This window comes from Nipponia nippon, unplaced genomic scaffold (genome assembly GCF_047370975.1).
Source record: "Nipponia nippon isolate SJK-2023a ecotype South Korea unplaced genomic scaffold, ASM4737097v1 scaffold_6, whole genome shotgun sequence".
NCBI lineage: Eukaryota > Metazoa > Chordata > Aves > Pelecaniformes > Threskiornithidae > Nipponia > Nipponia nippon.
In genome coordinates this window covers 43,916,402-43,942,232 of record NW_028262380.1, presented here as the reverse complement: position 1 = coordinate 43,942,232, position 25,831 = coordinate 43,916,402, and the positions used below count along the sequence as shown (strand labels likewise).

The 25,831-nt window shown below is 37.6% G+C and overlaps 1 protein-coding gene across 3 annotated transcripts in view; it reads left to right on the top strand.

Annotated features, from left to right (window-relative positions):
• TLL1 (tolloid like 1) overlaps positions 1-25,831 on the top strand; it is a 139,531-nt gene that overhangs the window by 74,217 nt on the left and 39,483 nt on the right. For all 3 annotated transcript variants that reach the window (XM_087736082.1, XM_009474776.2, XM_087736083.1), the window contains exons 6-9: positions 7,564-7,742; positions 9,556-9,661; positions 12,534-12,658; positions 19,625-19,740. In XM_087736082.1, coding sequence (XP_087592208.1) covers positions 7,564-7,742; positions 9,556-9,661; positions 12,534-12,658; positions 19,625-19,740 — 526 coding nt within the window. The remainder of the gene's footprint in view (positions 1-7,563; positions 7,743-9,555; positions 9,662-12,533; positions 12,659-19,624; positions 19,741-25,831) is intronic.

Sequence of the window (25,831 nt, the reverse complement as noted above, 5' to 3'; positions counted from 1 at the left end):
TTTTTATATTGTCACGTTCTGAAGAGTGCAGCTTTTGAAAAAAGTGCAACATTGACCCACACTGATTCTCTCTTCATATTAATTTAAGAGCATTTTTGACAGTAGCTGTATTACTTAAAAGAATGAGCATATTGTTCCAGTCATTTCACTTTCTCTGTGTCATTTGTTTCTCTTTGCTTGCCATCATTGATCAGCTAGACTGATTAAATGGAATTAGAGATTCATAAATAGTTACTGTCTCCAACTGCCGTCTGGTGCAATAAAGATTAAAGAGATGAGGAGCTTTAAAGGCTGCCAGTCGAATCAATTTAAGGGGCATGACAAGTGCTCATACAGCACAGAGAGGTCTTGGCCTTTTGCCAAATACACCTGGGGTCAAACCCATGATGTTGCAAATTAATTTCTTTCATAGATTTATTTATTTATTTTAGTTTTCCCTGGCCTTTGACTCAGCGCAATTGTTGAAGTGATCAGAATCTTGTAGCTTAATTGAATGAATCTGGGGTGCTTGACATGACACTCAACCTAGCAAATCCTAATAACCTCTATGAGTGTACACTGCTGCTGTTATTTTAAGACTTGGTGTTAATTTTAAGTTTCTTTGGTGTAGTAACCAGTGTAAGGGAATTAACATACTCATCTGGCTGCTTTTTTTTAGAAGCAGGCCAGCTTTAAAAAAAAAAATTCAGTGTGTTGCATTTTAGATGTTCAGTGTTAGACAACCTAGTGGAATACTATGTAAAAGATTGCATTTAATATTTTTCTTCTGAAAAGAAAACATCTTTCAAATGTGTCAGATGAGGTACCCAAAGTGACCACACATATTTGGCAATGACCAACTTCTCTTGTTTTTTTCTGATTATAATAGTAAAATGTCAAATGATTTTTGCAAACACCTAAAAATATATCTGATTTATGAAATACCACTAAAAGCTTTCAGAGATGGTCTTAAACACTTCTGGTTTTGAGAAACAATCAACTGCTTGGTATTGTTAATTGTATTCAGTGAATTGGTTGATTAGGTATTTATTTACCATGTTTTCTTATAAAAACAAATTGTCTTAATAACTTAATGTGTTATACTAGCCATTTTGTTCTACTATTATTGCACAGCTATTGCCTGATTTTTTCCAAGTTACAGTGCACAACCTCTTTTAAACACTCTTTTGGTCCAAATGAAGTAAAAAGGCCAGGAAGAGAGAGACTGTAGTTAAATTCTTACTTTATTCTTTTGCCCTTGTTGTGAATAGTGTCAATAAAAGCAGAGCTGGAGACATCATAGACAAGTTCCTATCTGGAATATTCCTATCTGGAATAATTATTTATTATTTTGTCACTTTTTCCTTTTTCTCTATTTGTCTCCAAAGTATAATTGTGAAAAAAAAAATATTGAAAATCTATGGAAATTTTTAAGCCACCAAATACGTCTTTGCTAGTTGAAGCATGTAATGTACATGAAGTCAATAACACAAACATGTTAAAACTATTGAAATTGTATTAAACATTCTACAACCTACAGTCTTAATAACCTATTGATTTGCTTTAAGCTATAAATATTAATTAATGTTCTTTAGTTCTGCTTTGCAATTTTTCTCTATAGAGTTTCCAGACAGTGGTAAACATGAAGACTCAGCATAAGTGTTTAAACTGCTTTAAACTAAAGGATTTGTTCTGCCTTTTCATAGTTACATGTAGTTATCCTAACTTTATTCTCATCAATCTCTTGCACTGATGTCATGTGTTGTATTCAGATCACAAAGGTTTTGAATTACAAATTAAAGTCCAGGATTTAAACAAATGTGTTTTAAATGTGTTGAGTCTGCAGGGTGTATTTTGCATGGATTATAGATGAATGGAAAACTAGATAGGTTAAAATTGGTTGCATGGTTGGGCTTGGAGCATTGTGGTTAATGGCTTGGAGTCAGACTGTGACTGAAAGTACAGTACAGCAGGGGCCTATCCTGGGACCTGTCCTTTTTAACATCTTTATCAATGACCCATGAAGAGGTGATGGTGCATGCTCTCATCAAGTTTGCAGATGATGCCAAGTGGGGGAGGACCAGATGATAGGCTCAGTGGCAGAGCTGCCACCCAGAGGGACCCAGGTAGGCTGGAGGAACTGACCAACAGGAACCTTATGAAGTTCAACAAGGGCAAATGCAAAGCCCTGCACCTGCAAAGGAAGAGCAACACAGGCTGCACACCGCTGGGTTGAGGAGCAGCTCTGTGGAGAAGGCCATGGGGCAGCGAGCTGGGCAGAAGCTGCCCATGTACCCTGGCAGCAAAGGCAGCCAACAGCGTTGGGGCTGCGTGAACAGAAACAGAACTTGCGGCTTGAGGGAAGGGGTGGTCATCCCTCTCTGCTTGCCACTTCCTAGATCACAGATAGATCCTACATGCAGTTGTGGGCCCCCAGTAAAAGAAAGATATCAATAACCTGGAAGGACTTAAGCACAGGACTGCCAAGATGCTTGGGAGCTAGACCACTTACCCTATGAGGAGATGCTGAGGGTCCAGGGTTTGCTCAGCTGGAGAAGAGGTGGCTTCAGGGTGACTCAGCAGCAGCGCCCAGTTCCTACAGGGAGGGCAACAAGAAGACCAGGCTCTTCATGGTGGTGCTCAGTGGGAGAAGGCAAGGCAACAGGCATAAGCTGAAGAGAGAATCAGACTGAATATAAGGAATAAACTTTTCACAGTGTGGACAGCCAAGCATTGGAGCAGGTTGTTCAGAGGGGCTGTGCTATCTCCTTGGAGGTTTTTAAGACCCCATTGGATTAAGATCTGAGCAACCCTGGTCTGACTTATATCTTACCCTGCTTTGAGCAGAAAGTTGAACTGGCGACCTCCAGAGGTCCCTTCCAACACAAATTATGCATGAATCAGTGGAATTTTATCCATATTTAGTAGTCTGCAATGTGAGTTTTCACAGATTGTGTGCATTTTATGCTTTTCTATTTTTAAAATAACAATCAGGCATTGTCAATGCATTTCATCTCTTTGCACAAGTTAAGGTCAGTATAGCATAATTACCATAATGATGTACATGACCTTAACATAGGTAGGAAGGCCTAACTCATTAAGTTCACCCAATATGGAAATGGTGACATGCTTTCACAGAATGTGGATTACTTCATCTGATGATTGATTTTTATGTTTTCTACCACAGCTTCCTGTAGACTGCCAAAGCAAATCATAGAATCATAGAATGCTTTGGGATGGAAGGGACCTTTAAAGGTCATCTAGTCCATCCCCCCTGCAATTGGTAGGGACATCTACAACTAGATCAGGTTGCTCAGAGCCCCATCCAGCCTGTCCTTGAATGTTTCCAAGGATGGGGCATCTACCACCTCTCTGGGAAACCTGTTCCAGTCTTTCACTACCCTCATTGTAAAAAATGTCGTCCTTATATCTAGTCTGAATCTACCCTCTTTTAGTTTAAACCATTACCCCTTGTCTTATCACTACTGGTCCTGCTAAAAAGTCTGTCCTCATCTTTCTTATAAGCCCCCTTTAAGTATTGAAAGGCTGCAATAAGGTCTCCCCAGAGCCTTCTCTTCTCCAGGCTGAACAACCCCAGCTCTTTCAGCCTTTCCTCATAAGAGAGGTGCTCCATCTCTCTGATCATTTTTGTGGCCCTCCTCTGGACCCTCTCCAACAGGTCAATGTCCTTCTTGTACTGAGGACCCCAGAGCTAGAGGAAGTACTCCAGGTGGGGTCTCACCAGAGCAGAGGGGCAGAATCACCTCCCTCGACCTGCTGGCCACGCTGCTTTTGATGCAGCCCAGGATACAGTTGGCCTTCTGGGCTGCGAGAGTACATTGCCAGCTCATGTCCAGCTTTTTGTTTACCAGTACCCCTAAGTCCTTCTCGGCAGGGCTGCACACAATCCCTTCATCCCCCAGCCTGTACTGATAACAGGGATTGCCCCGACCCAAGTGCAGGACCCTGCACTTGTCCTTGTTGAACCTCATGAAGTTCACACAGGCCCACCTCTCCAGCCTGTCCAGATCCCTCTGGATGGCATCCCGTCCTTCAGGCATGTCGACTGGACCACTCAGCTTGGTGTCATCTGCAAACTTGCTGAGGGTGCACTTGATCCCGCTGTCTATGTCATTGATGTAGATATCGAACAGCACTGGCCCCAGAACAGACCCCTGAGGGACACCACTCGTAACTGTTCTCCATCTGGACACCAAGCCATTGACCACTACACTCTGGATGCGACCATCCAGCCAATTCCTTATCCACCGAACAGTCCACCCATCAAATCCATATCCTTCCAATTTAGAGAGGAGGATATTGTGGGGGACCTTACAGAAGTCCGGATAGATGACATCCATAGCTCTTCCCTTGTTCACTGATGTAGTTACTCCATCATAGAAGGCCACTAGGTTAGTCAGGCAGGACTTGCCCTTGGTGTGCCAAATGCTACATCTTAGTCCTTACTTCAAAGTGTTCAGAGATAAGGAACAATGTTTACTAAAAGACTTGAAGTCTGGAACCTAGGAATTGTGTTTGACAAATTTATTCGGTGTACATAATGCAACTGCCTATGACAGTGAATTGGGAATTTTTTCCTGAGGACGGAAGGTCTTTAATGGCTTTTTAAATGAATGAACTTTTCTGAGAATGAAGAGTTACTGCAAATTCCGCTACCTTTGGCTCAGAGTACAGTGTGTACTCCAGCATTCCCTCTCTAATTGGATAGGACAGTAAATAGCACTGTGTAGAAGGTTTAAAAAAAACAGCAACACAAAAACAACAACAAAAAAACCCCAACAATAACCCCAAAACCTTCTTAAGGATCCAAACACTTTTCTTCCCAGGGTGAGCACGAGTGAATAAGAAAGTGTATGAACTATGGTAATTTCCTTATTGCACAATAGAAACATATTCAAATAGTAGAGTGACTAGTGAAAGATAAAAACCCAGGTAAAAATTATATTGAAAATATCTGTAATGCTTTAATTATGTTTACATATTCACCTGTAGCCATAATATTTATTCTGCAAAGATGCAGTCTGAAAAATATGTTAAGCAATACCATGTCAGCATGTCAGGTGCAAAGGTGAAATCCACTGTGGAATCATGAGATAAAATGGTATAACTGCTCTAAATTTTTATTTTAATCTTATTTCTGCTATCTGTTGCTCCTTTTTATCACATATGTTGTATTTTTAGGGCACATCTTAAAGTAGTTTTTCCATTACTATTATTTTATATCAGTGTTTATAATAATATTTCTATATCATAAATATTGTAAATAGTAATTTTGTGTTAATACAGTTTATATAGAGTGATGGAAATACACAGAGCAATACACAGGTCTTCTTTATTTTCTTTTACTGTGGTGTGAAACAGTAGCACATAAACCCTGCAACATTGACAATGGCACAGAATTATAACAGGGAGTCTAAATTGCTATTGGTTTTATTTGTCTGCCTTGAAGAGAGCTATCAAGGGAAGACCTTAAGAAGTTAATTAAACATGATATTGCACAACTCTAGCTGAAGCACTGAGCCTAATTCAGTGCTTTGACCTAAAAGGGTGATTCACACCTATCCTTGGAACTATCTAAAGCAGGAAGAAAAGAGTTAACTTATTTTGAGGGTAGGAATACTTGAGAAGCAGTTAAGATAGCAAGGAATGATTGTAATGTGAACAATAATTTTTCCCAACAATATTTTCAAGATAGCTTCAAAATTCTTGATACAACCCTCCTAGGCTGTTGTAGTAATATTTTCCTCTATAAAGTAACTTGTGTGGTCTTTATAATTTTAAGATATTACTATCAATTTTTGGTATATCTATCCTTGATTTTAGCCTTTTGTGCAAAACCAGTGTATGCTTACTAAGAACAGGTATTGTGAACTAAAATGCTATGGCTGTACTTCTCTAATATTCGTATTTTCTGTACTTCTCTAATATTCATATTTAAAAATTCTACTTGTATTAGACACTAATAAAAATCAGTGAAGACGACCAACCAAGACTGACTCACCAGCCAACTAACCAAAGTGAGAAGTCTTTTTGCCACCACAAAACCTGAAAAGGAGAAACAAGCAAATGTTGTCTGTAGAATTTAATCTGCTATCGGTATTGCTCCCATAGCTGTTCTTCCTTTATTGCCCACAGAGGCACATGAAGGGATAGGATCATTCTCCACACTAGCATCGACCTCCTCAAGGACCAAATATATTCTGCTATGTAAATGTTGCATCAGAAAACTTGTTTTTTTTAAAAAAAGGGGGAGGAGGGAGATGGTGGAGGTGATCTGCTCAGTACAATTCCATTCCACCTGACAGACTGCAGAATTTACAGAGTAGAGATGGGAAATCAGGCTTTTATTAGGGAATATAGTGCTGGCTTGAAATATTTAAGATCTTCAGAGGTGACACAGAATCAGCTTATGAAACCTGAAATTGTCTTCCATTTTGGTAGGATTTGCTTTACTCTCCATTCTCTTCTTTTGCTACCATAGTCAGCAGACTTTTTTTTCTAACCAAAAAGCAGATGTCTCGGATAAATGCTGACAGTGTGAATACTGAAAAGGGCATCTCTATTCCGTAAGTTTACATTGGAATCATGGAAGTGCAACGGAACAGGAATGAAACATGAGAGCAGTTGCAAAACGTTTTTGTTTTTTTTTTTTTGCAGGGGGGTTGTTTGTGTTAGGTTTTTTTCTTGTGACTGGGACTTAAGGTTCCTATTACAAGAAAATAAGAATGGGAGAAAAAAACCGTTCGCACATATCCAGAGCATTCAACTTCCTAATTTACTGTTGTTGTAAATGACATTGTATATCACCCATATCCAGAGAAACAAAAAATGAGGAGAGATTGCACAGTGACATCACAGGATTCCACATCTCATTCAGGATATCTTCTGTATTTTCAACTGCATGCTAAGTGAATCTTTTAAAGGACTGCTATTTCACTTGCATCATTTCTGCACCCTTTATAGATGGAACTAATGAAGTAGCATGATTTTTCAGATCAAAATAAAGCAAACTTATCAGAACTGAGTGACCAAGAGTCCCGTAAGTGCTGTCAAGACACATAGCAGAAGTATGGCACAGAAGAAACCTTGCTTTTACTTATTCTTTCAGCTTCTCTCTGCATACCTCTTCAGTGTGCACGAGCAAGGAAGCAGTGATATGCATGGGTGAGATGGTACTTCCAGTCAACTTTATTTTTATTGATTCTTTGGGTGAAAAGAAGTTCCTGTGTCATTCTGAGATACAAGGCCACAAGTAACAATTCCATTGGTCACAGCTAGCATCTTTTAAGACAACCTTGAATTAAAAAAAAAAAAACAAAAAAAAAACCAAACCAAAAAAACCCAAAAAACCCAAAACCCAAAAAACCATGTGCTTTATTAGGTATTCTGAATAATAAGTTGCTCTTGCACTAGAGCTAGAGTTTGAGAGTGCAGAAATTGCATAGTGCATTGTTCTGCTGATTTATTTTTATATAATATTTTCTCATATTTTAACTGAATTTCCTGTATGGTCTGTAGATATATGCATGAAAACTTTCATCTGTGTTTGTGTTTTAATTACAGGTGCTGTTCTTATGTGGGTCGAAGGGGAAATGGTCCTCAGGCTATATCTATTGGCAAGAACTGTGATAAATTTGGTATAGTTGTCCATGAGTTGGGTCATGTGATAGGTTTTTGGCATGAACATACACGACCAGACCGTGATGACCATGTCACCATCATTAGAGAAAACATCCAGCCCGGTGAGATATTCTGATAAGTATTTTGGAAAAAAAAATCTGTTTATTTTTGGTGTTTCCTTCATCTGCTCAGCTCTCTTAAAACTGAATGCCAAATAGCAGAAATGAACTGAGTAGCAGAAATGAGCATGTATGCCTGCTATTCCTCTTAGCTAGACAGATCTCAAGCTGATTCACAAATGAAATACTGCAACTAAAATATAATCTTTTCTGAAGATCTGGCCAAGTAGCAAGCCATTAAATAGTACTGGCTAGAAGGAGAGAAATAGTAATCTTGCTCAAAAACTTTGAAGGAAGCCATTGCTCTTAAAGCCCTTTAAAAGTCATGTTTCTGTGCTTGAGTAAGGGCTTTTCTTTTGCAGTCTTTACTGAATGATAAGTAGAAACATGTCAATAGCTTTTTAGCTGCCCAAGAGGTTTAGACCTGGAAGGTAAACTGAGGACTTTGAATCTGTGACGATGATAGGCACTGTTCCCACGGTTTCCAAATTACTTGTTCCCTACAGAGCTTGCAGCTTTAGCCAGTGGCCTTGGTGTTGTTGAGACAAAGCATCTGAGGAACTGAGAACTTTAAACTGTGACTGTCATCTCTTTGTCAGTCTAGTTGTGCCCACACCTGTGTTGTGTGGGCAAGATGGGAGGGAACTAGGCATGTTTCACTTGCAATGTTCATAAATGTGCATGGTATTTGTGAAACACTGTTTTGGACTTATGGGAATTCTTTGCTCAAGAAGGGGTGAAATCAGAAATTGTCCAATGATAGCTTGGAGTATTTGTCTGTTCCTATAGAAAGTGTTTTAAAACAAAATAGATTTGAGATGCAATAAACCTTTGTCACCTCAACTAGGACTTGGAAGATGACTGACAGCTGATAGATACTCCCACAAGTCTCTGAAGTCCTGAAAGGGCATGTGTATCCAAGCCTTCCTTCTGTTCTCTCTGTGTTATTGCCTTGTGTAGATGCCATAAGTGCTCTTCCCCTATGCTTTTTCTGTGATGGGAAAAATCAGCTGCAGTGCCATCCTCAGCCTCCTGCTCTCTTCTTTCAGTTGTCTCTCTAGTCTCTGGCTGAAACCACTTGTGATGTGGCATAAGCTTGAGGATCACTAAATGGGATCAGGAAGTCATGACGACCAAGACATTTGGGTTTTGTTATGTTATGCAAATTATGTTGGTTAATAACGTTAAAGCCACTGCAGTTTTTTTGCAAGACACCAATGGGAATATGAATTGGAGTAAGGGGTGCTTTGCATCTCTTAATACACTAATGACGACAAAAAACTTCTGGTCTGGAATTATGAACTAAGTATTATTCTTTCGTTTCTCTTCTCCTTTCTTTAAGTTGCAGCAGCTGGCTCTTGAAAGTGTGACTTTGTAGTGTTTGTATTCCATGGGGATTCAGAGAGTAGCCTTTGCTGAAGCAAAGTCTCTTTACTATCCAGTCTAATGAGTCTACAATGAGGAGGGTTCTTCCGGGGTCTTTGCTGTCAAAATGATTTCTTTCTGGAATTAAGAACCAAGCCAGCAAATTTTATGGATTCTATATGAAGTGCAACATAATGTGTGGAGCCCTTATGTGGGTTAGGTGAATGAGAACAGTCTTTCTAAAGGCCAAATAAAGGGATTTGATGTGTGTTTCAGAAGACATGTCTGCCCTCTTGGTTAATAAAATCACACAGTTACTCCCAAATGGCTGAGATTTATCAATGTCAGTGAGTGATTAGGTTAGGATCTTTGTTGTTTTCCTTTTCCTGTTTGGTTTTTATCTTCACAAAAAAAAGATATTAAAGAAACTCTAATTATCAATCATTCATAGGTCAGGAATACAACTTCTTGAAGATGGAGCCTGGAGAGGTGAACTCCCTTGGGGAACCATATGACTTTGACAGCATTATGCACTATGCCAGGAACACCTTCTCAAGGTTGGAGTCTCAGGTTATACCTTTTGACTTTTAATTCTATTCTCTCTGTGAATGCCAAGAACTATGCTTTTTTAAGTATTCAAAATCACTTAAAATATCCCTTGCGATACAGTATTCTTACAGCAGTCAAAGTACAGCTTGTTTATTTTAAGTCAGAATAATTTAATTATATTTTTAAACACAGTTCATTTCTGTTCAGTTTCAAAGCAGCCTTTTGATCTTGCTTCAGTTCTTTAGATTTTAAGACAAGATAATTTGGAAATATAATTTCATATAATACTAATTTTCTCTTTATCTCCACAAAAATTTCCATTTAGAAAAACCAAATGAGTGAAATGGTTAGGAACTCTACATGTAACATGATCTGTTCTCTTAAAGAGAAATCTTTGATGCATAATGTCTGAGTAACTATGGATTATGTGAGTAGAACACGTTATGGTATTAGGACATCTACCATGCAAGCCACAGCCTTTGCAAAGGACTGCAGTCAACCATTTATAACAGAGGCTGCAATCTCTTCTCTATTGTTTGTACAGATTATTACTGTCATCAAAACCATGTAGTAAAGAGTTCTGCTGGTTTGGCTCTGGCCTGTTGCAGGCTGATTCATTCCCAACTCCATAGTAACTCACGTGGGGCTTGCTCTGAAACTCTGCATGGATGTGGGGAGCTGTACAATGGGCTGTTCCCATAGGCTAGCCCTACTCTGGAGAATAAGTGAAGAAGGAGTCTTTCACCCAGTCTCCTGTTATGTTTCATACCAAGTCGCAGTTCAGCTGATTTACTCTCTAAAAATACCAGAGTAATGTAAATTAAAAGAAACCTCAAAAAACCCCCAACAAAAAATGATATTTTGAAAATTTGTGCTTAGCTTTTTTTTCGTCCAATTCGTGCATTTTAAAGCAAAAATACTAGACAATCTGAGACTCTGAAATATACTGAAGACCACTATAAACCTCACCAGCCTTTGCAAATTTCTTAAGCTTGTTCTCCTCAATATAAATGATATTATTAAAAAACACCAACCAAACCTACCAATGGGTGTATTCAGCATACACATAATTTGCCCCTGGAAGAGCATGGGAATGAGCCATATGAGGTAGATATTAGTCACATTGCTTAATCCAGTTACAGATACATTACTTTAAGGAAGAGATTATAAGAACCTATATAAAACAGAGTAATTTAACAAGCTGGAACCCTCCAGAGTCCTAGGGCACAGACAACATCAAGATAATTTGATTTGTGGGCCCTGATCTCACCACTTTCCAAGCTGGCAAAAACTGATAGTGCCATGAGTAGGCATGCCCTGCCCTAAGGTACAGGAGGTTGTTACTTCATACTGTTTAAAAACAACAAGGAAACACTTGAGGTCATGTATTGATTTGCACTGAGTTATCTTGAAAGCATGAGTCGTGCTCAGTATGGCATATTGCCAGCTGTTTGTTGTTAGACTTTACTCACCTGGATAAGTAGTAGAAATCACAAAACATCATAAAGTTCTAGTCACACACAATGATGTTGTTCATGCTGTGTTAAAACTGTTACAGGTTGTTCCCTTATTAAAGTGCTAGGGCATTTAAGAGAGGATTGCTTTCACATTATTTCAAAATATGAATAGCATCAGTTTTAGGTTGTACTAAAAATCAGTAGAAAATAAAATTATAATTTATAGATACAAACACTTTTTTGAAATAATCATGGGCCTTGTTTCTAGAAATTGAATAACGCCAGAAGTAGTTTATTTCACCATTTAGATTAAGTTAACATCCTGAGATGATTCTTTTTTTGCAAGGTTTTTAGTGATGCCACAAGAAATCTGACTGAGTAAAGAGAGCAGTATGTACCTGCAATAGTCAAAATGGTTCATGTATTATAATTTAAAAACCAACCTGTATTTCTAAACAGTATTCCTAACTACAAAGATCCTTACTGTTCATTCATTTTTGGACCTACATTATGCCTGAAAATACCAGTTTTACTTTTCAATAAAAGCCCTACAAGTATACCAAAAAGAATAAAAAAAATAAAGAACAAGAGAATACAGAAACATATTCATCTGTTAACTTCCATTTTATGGGATGTAACATGATAATAGAACTTAGTTTTGTACCTTACTCTTTTAAAATTTATTTGAGACTACCAAAATATTTTGGATCATATTTAAAATTTGGGAAATTTTGAGTAAAACTGAACATTTGGAACAAGTGTGCTTCTTTATTACTTCTAGTCATTTAGGGTAAATGTTGTTAAAAACACGTATAGTAAGTTGATATATTTTATTGTAAAGCAAGCAGAGGCTGGCAAGCAAGCATTTATGTTTCAAAAGCAGCAGCAGCTAGAGTAGATTTAGATATAACACCTGACAGAAGAATGACTGGCAAGTGTGCCTGACTTTACCTTGTCTTACACATGTAAGTCAGACTTTAAGACTTCCCTTAAAAACTTTGTTAGAAATAGGAACTTTGTGATTAAGAATTTTGTGATAGGGCCTAATTTATGTATTTTTATATAATTTTATAATTTTTTTTCAATATAGCAAGAGCTTAACAACAGTGCCTTTTTCCTGTGTAGTCTAAATAGTAGTAAGAGCTTTCCCTCCTGTTGTCTAACAGAAATATAAAAGCTGATATGTTAATTGATGCACTGAAAGAAGATTCTTTTTTGATAACTCTGCATAAAGTTTGCCAACCTGAGGAATTTTTATGACTTGTTTTCTGTATTTAAAGTTCTGCATTTTACCCTCTTTATTATGCCAAATGTAAATTCTAGATTTACAAAATAGTGTTATAGATTCATAAAACTCAGGCAGTTTTATGACAGAAACCTGATAGGGTTTTTTAGGGTCTATTTTTATTTTTATTTTTTTTAGGGGCATGTTTCTGGATACCATTCTCCCTTCCCGTGATGATAATGGTATACGACCTGCCATTGGCCAGCGTACTCGTCTAAGTAAAGGAGATATTGCACAGGCAAGAAAGCTGTATAGATGTCCAGGTATTGCACCACAAACAAACAAAACCCACATAATTAGCAACTGTTTGACTTGTTGTTCAAGAGGAATGATACATTTTTTGAGTCAGGTGCTCAGTAGTCTGTTTCCACGTTGGGAACTGATGTAGGCAGTTCAAGAATTGAATTATGAAAAAAATCTTATAGGTAAGGTCTCTGGAATGCAAAGTACTTAAGGACAGACAAACCGTATGAAAGAACACTTAGTTTCATGACATTTCAGTCTTTGTTGTCATTAGATGTTCGATGACTAGAAAAAATGTTGATCTTTAATATCACTGGTTTGCATATTGACTGGAGTCTGTTTTTATTTCAATTCAAGTAGAGTGCAGAAGGAGCAAATTAAATTATTGCAATCAGCTCTGAACACATTATATTTTTTGAAAATTTGACAAATAACAAGCCAGGACAACTAAGTTGTAAACTCTTTTATGAATGAAATGGTTAGATCTTATTACAAACTTTATACAGTTGTAAGAGTTACATTTAGTATTTGAATATCTTCTGCCTAATTCTAGCATCCTATAATTTCAATTAATATTAATGTTGTATCTCAAAATAGTGTTGGGGTAGAGTTGCTCTCTGTCTCAGAGACATGAATAACAAGGCTGGAGTAACCCAGAGTCAACCCTGTGGTTGCTCTCTTGTGCTAGTTCTTCTCTAAGTGTTGGCAAAGTGGTGGAAATCTCAAAGCAAAAGGTTTTACTTTCAGTAACAGTTTTAAGTCAGATATATGGCTACTTTTTACCACCTGATCAATATAAAAGGACTAAAAAGAGGGATCAGGACTGCAGTGATGGAGCTGCTTCAGATTTGTATCAGCAGCAGTGAGAGCTACTGAAGATCTGGGGCATCTGATGTGCATTCGATGTACACTGTACAGCTGAAATATGTTTTTCCTTTGTGCTGCAAGTACACTGAATCATAATCTATATACCAAGAATAAGCACAGTGTTTCTGGGCCTACCAGAGGAGAAACCGCTTTAACATCTTTTCTTTAACAACTGTTCCTTTTGGAATAATTTTTGTTCTTTCCTTTTGATGCCGCAAGTACTTGAATAATGGCATTCTTCTTGGCAGCATTATTTCTAATAAGAGCATATAGAGAGCAACAATTTCATAAACACAGAGAATATGTGTACCTTTTGATAAAAGACAGTTTTTGGAGATAAAACTAGTCTATAGAATCAAAACCACTGTGAAAATAGCTAGTGTCTTATGGTCACATTGACTTAAGAAAGAAAAAAAAAAAATTACAACCTAGCCTGTTTCGTGTGTATATAATACTCTAACATGCACTTTCAGTCAACCAAAAAAGACACAATGTGCTTTTTGAGCCTATGTTTAAATAGTTGTTCAGAGAAAATGTCCTTTTTGTATAATTCATGAAAATGTGTAACGATGAGTTATTATTTCTTTCAATGTCTTGAAAGTCTTGTTGAAAGGTAGTTTCACATTGTTGTAAAACCATGGCTGTTCAGCAGTAGTGTGTACCGTAAAAGTAAGTTATTTTTTGCAGCACTGGTGAACACACTTTGGAGGGATAATAAAAATGAATGGTCGTTGCAGGATCATTCTTCTTTTCTGGCGCTTTGCTTTGGCAAACTTTGGGATAAAAGACATTGGTTTTCTAACCTTGCTTAGATGAGCCAGTCCAAAAAAGAAAGTGAGTTTTAAGAGAGAGAAAAAGACAGAAGGTTTTGCTACAAATTTTAAATAGCATACTATTTAACATGCTATTTTTTTCACTTGATATTTTTAATAGAAGCTACATAACTGAATAACACAACACAAACTTAAACATCCAGTAAAAAAAGCAACCCTCTGAAAGTTGCACAGTACTTGTAATCTAATAAATTTTTCAGCAAATAGTGAGACTGAAAATTCAGACATTAAACTTTTTTGGTTTTATGAAACGAATCATGTGATCATCGTAGTATATGGCAATAAAATCCCTGACACTGTTGGTTTTGGAGGTGTGTTGTATTTCCTATTTCAGACAAAACGTGTTAATCATGATGTCTGCTTATGATAAAACAGCAGTAAATATTTCAAACATTAATAACATCTGTATTGTTTCATGTGTTCATTTCTGTTGCCTTAAACATAACACAATGAAAATACAGAAAACAGTAACTTAAATCAGTATTTTCCAGAGATACACACTTCTTTGATAAAGGTTTTTGTTGTATTGTCCATGTTTTGTTTGGAATTCTAGCTATTCCTGCAAACAGTTTCTGCCCCAAGAAGCTTGCTGCATTTTCTGGGGCCCGTGAACATGAAGTTGAGCTCAGAGCTGCTGGAGAATACAGCTGATCCTCACAGTAGTGAGGCAGCTGAACCTCCCAGGTTATTTTAGCTAGTCAGGATATTCAGGGTCATTATTCAGGAAAGGGCTTAGTGACCAAGAAACAGTTTTGAGCTTGGTGAAGCCAAGGCATGAGATTTGATAACTTGTCTTTCATCAGCTGAGTAAGTGCCAGGACTCAACAACCTAGCGACAGCATTTTTTTTTTCTTTTTTTTAACTTTTTCTTAGGATTTTTATCAAAGGAAAACATAATTGCTCATAAGAGTCTGTTACATTTCAATACTGGGTTACATTGTTACACAATAGAATAATAGGGAGAAAGTAAGCAACTAAGTTGAGGGTCCTTCCTCTGCCAGTCTTATTTTGAACTTTGTTTGAGTGTCTTGGCATTTGAGAACAGATCTTGAACTTCAAGGCTAGATGTATTACAACAGTTTTCAGACTGTCTGACAGAGTAATAGAACATGTTTTCTTCTGGTGTAGCTACTAAAATTTCAAGACAGGTCTACCTTTATAGTTCTATATAGGAATTGCAGCTGATTTAAAATGTGTATGTAGTTTTATAGAAGCAAGAGAATAAGAAAGGGAAATTATGGAGGAGGATACTGTTACGCAGAAAGAGAGGACAAGAAATAAGCGGGTAGAGTAGGACTGAATAATGGATGGGAAAGGAGGCTCAGACTGGCAGGAGAAGGCTGTTCAGAGGAAGAGAAGGTGGATGGAAGGAGTTCAGCAAATTTACAAATTGCCGGGGTCTGTGACAGTATGTGTGGAATAGAGCAGATGAAGAATACCTAGCCTGACTCTTTTTTATGCTGTTCTCACTGTTCCTCAGGCTTAACTTGATTCTATCACTATTACATTAGAAAAGAGTGTTCACCTTCAAAAGTCAGCCTTTATTCACTACGTAAGGCGGATTAAGGTTTTTAGATTGAGACTGTTTCCCTATAACTATAAATGGGAATCAAGTCAACAGTAAGACACTGAGTTTGTACTAAACTGTTTTAAGTTTTTGATTTAACAAGTACATTATCAGCACCAGATATTTTTAGGACTCTGTGACAGCTATATATGCCATACATGTACAGATGTACAGACTTGGGTCTAGAGTAAATAGTATTAAAGATCTTAATTCTTTTTGGAAAAGGGTAAGCTTAAATTAGCCATATATGACAGTATGTATTTGCTAGTGGTATGGGCAGAGGAATGGGAATTGGTTCCCTAAGTGTCTTGGAGGATCTGTGCTTTATCATTTGCAAATTTCACTATAATCCTTAATGGAACTTGACCGTGTGCGTAGGACAGCCCAGAGAGGTGTTATACACAGACTGTGTAATTAAACACTGCCTCAGAGTTCACTGGCAGAATTTGCTTTGTATAACCATATAAGCTACCTGCCGCCTGCACCCATTGCTAATCTTTAGAAGGAGAAGCAAAAATAGTTTCCCTTTCCTTACCACTGAAAGGCTTATCAGAAGTCTAACTTTCTCAAGCAGTAAAACAGATGGGAGGTGGTTTTTATGGTTGGAGTGTGTGTGGGGAGAGCTGAAGTGGCATTTTTGCAAGTGGTCTAGCCTAATAAAATTGATATAAGGCATGACATTTGGGAGGGGAAAAAAACATCAGAGAAAACATTGGCAATGGTAATTATTAATAATGGAATAAAAATATACAAATGCTTTATAAAGCAGAGGTGTGTAAGAGTGAGGTTGTAATTCATTTCTTCTGACATGAAATATACCAAGATTAGTTCTTAGGAAATTTAACTAAGTGGCCCTTACCACTCATTTTCCTTCTACATTTCTTTCCCAAATTGCACTCCATTACTAATGCACCATCACACGGTGAAATATTTATAACACACCATTTTATAAGCCTAATCATGAATACTGTAGTTGTCACAGTCCAATTACAGAGAAAACCTTTACATTCTCTAGTGACAGAATTTTAACTGTTTCAATATACCACTGACCCATTGCAGAGGAATGTGCTTTTAAACAAGAAATGTCCAAATATCACCCTGTCTACGGTGGCTCTGGAAGCCAGCCTGGAACTCAGATCCCATAGATTCAACTTGATTGGTATAAGCTGTTCTTGTTGTAATTCCCTTGCGTAACCAGGAATTGTAAATTAAATGGTAAATATGGTGAAAAACATAAAGCCCAAACACATTTTATAGATTCTAATTGTGTTAATTCTTAGTAGAAGTTGTCCAATTACAATTTTTCTTATGCTTCCCTTAAATGCAGAGATATTTATGAAAATTTTGATTTGATAGAGAGCTCCCAGGTATTTAGTATGGGTATAAGTTAAATTGTTGTATTAACTAACTTTATGCTATAATTCCTAGAAAAAAAAAAATGTTCCATGGCACCTTTTGCAACTCAAAATCCATAGTTTTGAGGCTACATACAACTTCTGTATATGGAGCACAGAGTGTTATTAATATTCTGGAGAAAATAATCCTGCACTCTGTATAAGAGAGAAAAATTCTGAAATGTTTTAAGAAATGTAAAGCTATTATGCTTAATTCATTGATGTGTTTACTTTTTTAACAGAGTAATTTAGGGACTTTATTATAGAGTAGGGGGCAGTTACGCCAGGGTCTTTCTCCTCTCTTACTAATTGCAAGGCTGCATTTGAACTGACATGTCCCACATACTTGATAGCATTTTGTTTGCTTACATACTTCATATTATGTGGGTGTGTGCATTGCATGACTTCATAATCAATATTTGTGAGTTGAAGTTACAGTTAATTGGAAAAAATGCAATGTGAACAGAACAGATTTGACAAACAGCATTCCCCATCTCTCATCATGTAATCTCCTCAAGGCTTGCTTAGTAACTGTAGTGTTGGTGAAATAGTTGTAGCTAAAGCAAACAGAAGATGTACTAAAGCTTGAAATATGGTTGTATGCTTTATGAGAGTACGCTAATGCAGTGTGGTCTCAATTAAGCCATGCATGAGGGGAAGAACAAGAGAGGGCTCTAAAAGCCGTGTGCAGAATACTTGGATCCTTACAGATCTCCTGAGTCGTGCATGCATTTGCTGCACAGGGTATCTCCTCTTTGGGCTCTGATTTCCTTTGCTCCTGTACAAGTCAATGATTTTACTCTTGGCTTTCTCTTAAGTGCTTTACGTATGCATTGTAAGCTACGATACAGTTCACTAGCGTGGGGGGAACCCAGTGCAGTACTCTGCAATTTATTTAAGTTTGCATTCATTGCTGTGTTAAAAATAAATTGTGGTTAATTATGGATATAGCCTTTTCACTGAGAAGGCTTTGTACAGAAATAATTATTTAGCACTGAATACCTTTTTTGTATGTCATTTGCTGTGGCTGCCTGCAATTTTTTAAAGATAAAACCACATTTTTTAAATGAGGGGAGTGAAAGAGTTTCTTTTTTTTCTGTCTGGTTCCTAAAGAACACATTGACACTGACTTTAGCCATTAAATTTTTCAGGGGCTGCACCAATCTTTCTTTTCTCTCCTCATCACAATAACCATTTCAGTGTCAGAGAGCATATTTAATGCCTTGAATGTAGCTTATGCCTAATATTACAGTGTAGTTGTCAGATTACATCTTAGACGCATTTTAACAAGACAGCCTTTACAGCTGTGTTGTCTGTCTTTGTCATAAACAATCTCTTCCTTTGTCCCCTTTTATTTAAAGATTTTCCAGGTCATTTATAATTCATTGAGATTTTGATGATACAGTAGTTCACCTGCTGGCAGTGGCAGCGCTATAATTTGAAAGCACTGCAGATCTGATTACACTGTCAGTCATGGGATAATATTCTCAAATTCACATCTCTTGTATCACACCCGCAAAATCGGTGGGTGAAACAACTTGATTAAGGTCAAAAAAGATGACTGACTGAGGTGTGACACCCTACCAAAATCAGTTTTAGTGGTAGAGAACAGCAGTAGCTTCCAATGCTGTATTTTAGCATGAAGAGGAATTATTAACCAGTCTGCTAGCAACATGATTGACAGTTGAGATATGGGTGCTAAAAGCTTCAATAATAAAGAATATAAAAGCCTTTGGTATTTCAGGACTTTATATTTGCTTTGCTTTATTAGTCATATCTCTACAAATCACTGTTGCAAGAGATTTTGTTGAATATAGAATTTAGTTTTCTATACCAATATAAATGAGTGACTTTAGGTCAGAACAGTCTTTCATGTGGGGAAAGTACTAAATTAAATGAAACCACTGATGAAATTCCAATGTGGTGCCAATTATGCTGTGCCAGCTTTTGTATTACTTTTGTTTTAGTTCTTAAAGGATGTGTCTAAGGGTGTGGCTAACTTTTTTTTCACCAAAGTAAAGTTATATGTATAATTTTGCAGCTGATTGACAGCAATGACATTTTTAAGACTGTTGTAATTTTAGTTATGTCAGCAGACAGCACACAAGTGAAATAGTTCATGGTATAAAAACATCCTGTGTAAAATGGAATGAATGTCAGACTGGCTTAAAATCATTGTTTTGAATAAATCATAATATAACTATTCTGTTTTCTATTCTGCATCTGCAATGAGTTAAAAGTATTCTGAGTAGGTATTGGAAAGATGCATTTTTCTCTGTTAGGCACATTCAATTTTATATTTTTACTGTGTTTTGTTTCTTTCAGCCTGTGGAGAAACACTGCAGGAATCTACAGGCAACTTTTCTTCTCCAGGATTTCCAAATGGTTATCCTTCCTACACGCACTGCATATGGAGAATCTCTGTGACCCCAGGGGAGAAGGTATTTTAACATTCCCTCAACCAAAAACAGATACTATTTTCAAAATAAAATGTTGCCTTTCTTTAGCTTTTCATTTAAGTTTAAAGCTTGCATAATAATTGAAAACAATGATATGCCATAAAGAATGGGACGATGACCTATGAGCTATTGACTTGACTTTGGTCTGTGGCAATAGAACCACATCATCTATTTAGTGGCTGTCTATGTGAAATGAAGGCATGATTTCGATCTGCTACACGTTTGCATCATGAAATCCCTTCAAAACTGGCTTCCAATTCAGTTGGTGGTTTGGTGTAAAAGTGAAAGAGGTAGTTCAGGCTCCTTGAATGGTCTCTTCTCCAGCACAGGCTTGGGTGAGCTGACAGAGCTGTGTGGGGCTGATAGCTGGGCTCTGCCTAAGAAAGCTTTTAGTATGTTGAATGAGATGTTTTTAAAGTGAAACCATAATAACGTGGGGTAAAAAAAGTGTCACTGTAGGTGTACCTACCCTGGTACCAGTTCTAGTATGTATAGTTTTACTTTCTGGGCATCAATTTTAGGGGAAAAAGTGGAGGGAAAAAAATTGGCTTGGTGAGAGCAGTTCGGGGAGAAAAGTGTGCCATTCTAGTGAAAGCAAAACCTGTTCTTCTTGTGTATGCTTTCAAAACGTGCTAGCTGAATCTTGTTTTAAATTATTGGCTCAAATATTAGCCTGTTTCAAAATAAATAAGGATAGAGGGAGAGATGGGAAGTTTCGCCTGAGACAAAATATGCAGGAAAAAAAAAGGATGTAAGTTTCTTTACAAGAAGCAGTGGCCGATATTAAGCAGTTAAATACAGCCTGAAGACTGAAATATAGAACGTAACACCAGCCTTAGTACTGGAGAGTCCAAAGAGGAAAACCCAGCATTTGCTCCCAGGTATTTCAGTCAGTTTTGTCAGTGGTCTCCCACTCCATATTGGACATAGTTTTCTCCTGATTGGATTAGTTTATTCCGTGTATCTTTCAGGTCCTGGTAAACACCAAGAATATATGTTATTGATGTGCTAATAGATCCTGAAGAGCTGTAAGAGTATTTGCCACTGTGGGGGATGAAAGCAAAGTCATTTGGAAAGCATTTGCCCTCCTCTGGGCAAGAGCCAGAGACGGAAGGAAAAATAAATACGCTCTGTGCTGGGAGGGCGTGGGTGGCTCTGCAGGTTGTCAGGGAAAAACAAATGAAAACAGACACATAAGAGAAGGTTTGCGCAAAAGATGCAAATTAATCTAGATAGGTAATTTTATGTCCCCACTATTTGTGTTGCTTCTTAGACACTGCTGTGATAACAACAAAAATGGTTTAGGTTTCTTATCTATTCCTCAGTTAAAAAAATTAAAAAATTGTTGTGTTCATCTACAATTATTATTGGCTTTTGAAAACATTATTAATATATAAGTTAGAAAATGGTCATGCTTAAGTATTCATAGCATACTCCAACTTTGTGTAAGCCTATCTGTGGACATTAGTGAAATTGTAATATATTTGTAATACCATTATGTCTTGAGATTGTAACCACTGCTGGAGCTGTATTATACTGTACAAAAGCTTAATGGGGGAAAGCCCCTGTCTTGAAGTCAGCAGCATAAGAAGAACAGCTCCCTTCCCATCTTACCCTCTACCCCAAATGGGGAAAAATACTAAACAGAATTTTCTAATTGAAATTTGACGTGACAAGTCATGTCTGTAGGGCACTGTTCTGACCTCCAGCTCTCATAGTCTCCATATAGTTCAGCAAAAATGAAGTAAATGGTATCTGTGCTAGTGTCAAAAAATCTATTTTGTCAGTGCTATTCTCATACAATATTGTCTGTCTTGAGATAAAGGACCCTATTTGCAGCAAATACTTGATGTGAATAGCAGGTAGCAGAAATGAGGTCTAAAATCTTAACTAATGCATATATCACGATACCTTGGACACACATTATGCTTGATCCCAAATTTTCTCAGTAAATGTTGATAACGTATTCACATTATGAAAGGATAATAAAAATATATTTAAATTTTTGTTCCTTTGTTTGCTGCTTTGACCCTGATAGATCTCAGAAATGTTGTGTGGAGGTTAGAGTAAATATAAGTACATCACATCATGTTCTGAAATGTCAGTGAGCACTTTAGTCACCTAAAAATAAACTGAAAAAGCATCAGTCCAGATTGCCTCGCTCTTGCCTCTTATTTATTGAGATTTAACATTATGCTGTTTGAGCGTAGTTTAGAGGACTTCTATCCATGCTGCTTTCTGCAAGTACAGACACTTTTGATCTTTGATGGCAGGAAATTCAATGAAGGATGGGACTGCAGTGGTACACACTAGCTGCAGCATTCCTTTTATAGATAGGCATCATAAATTGCCAGCCCAACTTAAAATGTGTGTGTCCTTATTACTAAAACAAGGTAGTTCATTCACCTTTTACTTTCTCTTGAGCTTGAAGGCTATATGGTAAACAGCTGTACACAGTATATCTATACACAGAAAAATCTCTGGGGGAGGCTGGTGTTAGTAATACTGTATGCCCTCTGCCAGGGCGAATCCCGCCTTCTGGTGTGTAGAAATTTTGTTGGCATAGGGAGTTGCAACTGTGCCAGTATGTGTTTTTGGTTTTGTTTTTGTTTTATTTTGAATCCACCTTTTTGAATAGGTTACATTACTTTCCAATTTTCCTTAATGTTTTACATGAATGATAAAATAGGACAGATAAATCCTTGGTTGATATGGGAAAAAAATGCCACCTGCAGAAAATTTAGTATTATCTGGTGTTTGCTACGTATTTTGTGCTTTCTTATCGCAGACAGTAGGAGGTATGATATATTCTCTCTGAAGCTGCAGTAGCACAATTGAATCTGCTGTGTGATCAATAATTCCTTAATTGTGCTGACAAATACCCATTGATTGTTTTTCCTATGAAGACTTTCAGCCATCCTATCCCCTTGAACAAGCTCTGCCTTGTCTGTAGCTCTATTTAATACTTTGCAGACTTGCAAACCAGAATCTTAAATATATTTATACTTGTTTGGTTCCCGACCAGAAATCATGCTGTGACAGATTGGGGGTTCTGCCTATGTACAGCTAATGAATTCTGGTCAATGTTGAGGAATTGCTGTATCATCAAATACCTTGGCATGTCAGAGTGAGCAAAGGCTGTGAAGGTTATTTCATATAGTTTCAAAGGTGGGGGCCATTGAGGGGGCTCATTAAATTTTAATGGTTTCCACTTAGATAGCAGCACTTTGAGACAATGACATGATCACACCTAAGCAAAACCATCCTTTTCCCAACTTTATCCTGGCAAATAAGGTTTGGAAAAAGGCAAATTTCCAAACAGAAAACAGAGAAATCTGATGTTTTAGCTGTGTCATGGAAAATGGAAAACTTGTGGCTTGACTGGTGAGAGACCTCTGGGCTCTACACAGCTGAGCCAATGGAGGAGGTAGAGGATGTGGCTTCCATAACTTGCTTCCAGCAGAGCCAGCTGGGTTAGCTTAAGCAGCTGTGGAAGGTAGCCTGACCTTAAGTCAGCTGTCTGCATCTCATCTGGGTAGAGAAAAAGGCTCCCGCTTGTGAACATATCTGCCTGCACAGCTGGGGTGAGGTGGGCATGGTTGGAAAAGGACAAAGAGACTGCTGAGGGCAGTAGGGTTTTCAGGTAGTACAGCTAGATACAGAGATGCCTACCTATGGTCTGAGAAACTCAGGAAAAAAAGAAGGTAACAGTTTAGAAAGAATTTGAACTGCAAAGTGGATGAGTTGAAGAGAAGAAAAAAAGTTTTGTAGTTGGTGAGGCCTCTTTATTTGAAGGACAAGTTGAAGAAGAAACAGTCTGCAAAGCACAAACAGAATTGCTGTGTGAATGAGAGAATATACCAGACCTTTCTGCCATCCTCAGAGGTAGATTCAAATAGCACTTGGAAATGTAATGAAAAACTGAAGCAGGGGAAAGAATATGAATGATTGTACTTTTAGCCAGATCTGCATATTTCTTATGGGGAATAACATGGTAAGTAGGTGGTTTTGGAATTCTGATAATATTTGTACGTTTATTTCTTCAGTACATGTCCCTGAAGGAGTGTCTGAATAGTAAAGGCAAAATGCCCTGTGAGTTAGACATCTGGGAAAGGGTGCACGTAAGCTAGAAGAAGTTTGAGAGGTGTAGCAATAGGCAAAAGCAAAGAGGTGAGTTGTGAGTTCCCTTTCTGGGAAGGAATGGCATGGGAAGTCTCTGTACATGAAATAACACAGGGAAGTCAAAACAGGAGATGCTGCAGTTAGACTAAAAGAAGCATGAGAGCATGTGAATGGACACAACCACAGTAACCTAGTGAATGCCAGCTGAGAGGATCAATTAATGCTTTAATGCATGCCATTTTTAGGTAAACAGTGCAATAGTCTGGAAACTGAGTAGTATTGAAAGATTTCTGTCAATTTTCTCAGTAACACTGGAAAGAAAACATTCTTCCTGTTTTGCGAAATTAAAAGAAAAATCATTCTCCACCAAGGCCCTGGTGAAAAACTGGCAAGGGAAAAATGAGAGCCATCTGAAGAGAGATGTAGCTCAATAGTTGGCTTGAAGATAGAGGTTGTTAGGTAGAAACCCAGGCTGTAGTGCTTTCTCTGCTGAGAGCGTATCCAAAGTGTGTGCTGTGCTTACCTTTCCAGTTGTCCCTCAGCTGTTGAAATTTTTTCTACTTAACCTGACTAGCCATCTCTGAAATGAGAAAGGAGTCTTAAAGTTCAGGTCACAGAACTTGCAGAGATATAGGAGATCTAGAATCAAATCTTGGATGTCTCAAAGTTGGAAGTTCAAATCCTTGGAGTTCAACAGTGGACTGTCTGGATTCACAAAAAAAAACCCCTGCCAAAAGACACAAGCAACACTTCCTCCTTTCCTCCCCACTCAATTCCCTACCTGCTCCAGTTTTAAAAGCACTGATTTGATGTATTTTCTATATAAAAAGTCTTTATTGTTCCAATTCACTGAATGATTAAATGGGTGAGCATTTAATTATCTGTAAATTCCATGCTTATGAACACATCCCCTATCTACCTAATACAAGATATGAATTGAAACTGGTTTTTTCATTAGGACTTAATTTGCTTTGTTTTTCAAAGTTCAGGGAAAAGATATCTATATTGAAAAATAGTTCAAGATATTAGAATATCTATTACTGCAAACCTTTCAGTATAAGGAACATGTTTTCCTTAAATATATTCATTTCTACTTTAATTTCTGTTGCAACAGAGAGAAGGGATTGAACAGCAATTGTGTCTGATTTCAGATCAGTCCATTTTCATCTCTGAGCTCAGGAAAGAATATACTATACAACACAATTTAATGACTATTCATTGTTATACGTCTTTCTGATTCAGAGTGCCAATGGCAGCCTGGACATGAGTTAATGTTATCTAAATGTATTTCCACAATATCAAACTAGCATTGAAGCAGACATTCTTTGCATATAGATCTGAAACTAAATTATTGCCTCCCTTTGTGGCCCTGACATGACAGAAGGGGCCAAAAGGAAGAGGGCAGGCTATATTTTTTGCATCTGCTACACTAAAAATGTACCAAGGCTGCTTGCAGGATGTTCCCATGCAGAACACAGTGCTAGAGGCAGACTGTTGTTTAAGCAACACTTTTGCAGGTTTTGTGGATGTGGTAGCAGCTTGTGGATATAAATGTTTGGCCATAGTCAACCATCAGAACAGGTATTCATTTATTCCGTGCTGTCCTGATGGTCCTTGGCATGCTTCGTGTCCCATACCTTCATCCCACAAGGCTGTGGCTGCCAGCATAATGTGCCTCACTGTACAGGACTTCTGGCTGTTGGGTTTTATGTGTAGCCTTACAGATGTTTTCTGTTTCCCATGGCATTGTGGTAGTAAAGGCGAAAGCTGAGTAGGATCACCTGTGGGCTTGGTCTTCCACCCAAACAGTCAGCAGTGTCAGCACTAGGGTATAGGGGAAGATAGAGCTTTTAAGACTAAGTCGGAAAGTTTCCCAGTCTCCATTGAAAACAAAAAAGATTTTTGAGAATGTAATTGCTCATATGGATGTACTTAGTTATTTTTTGTGGAA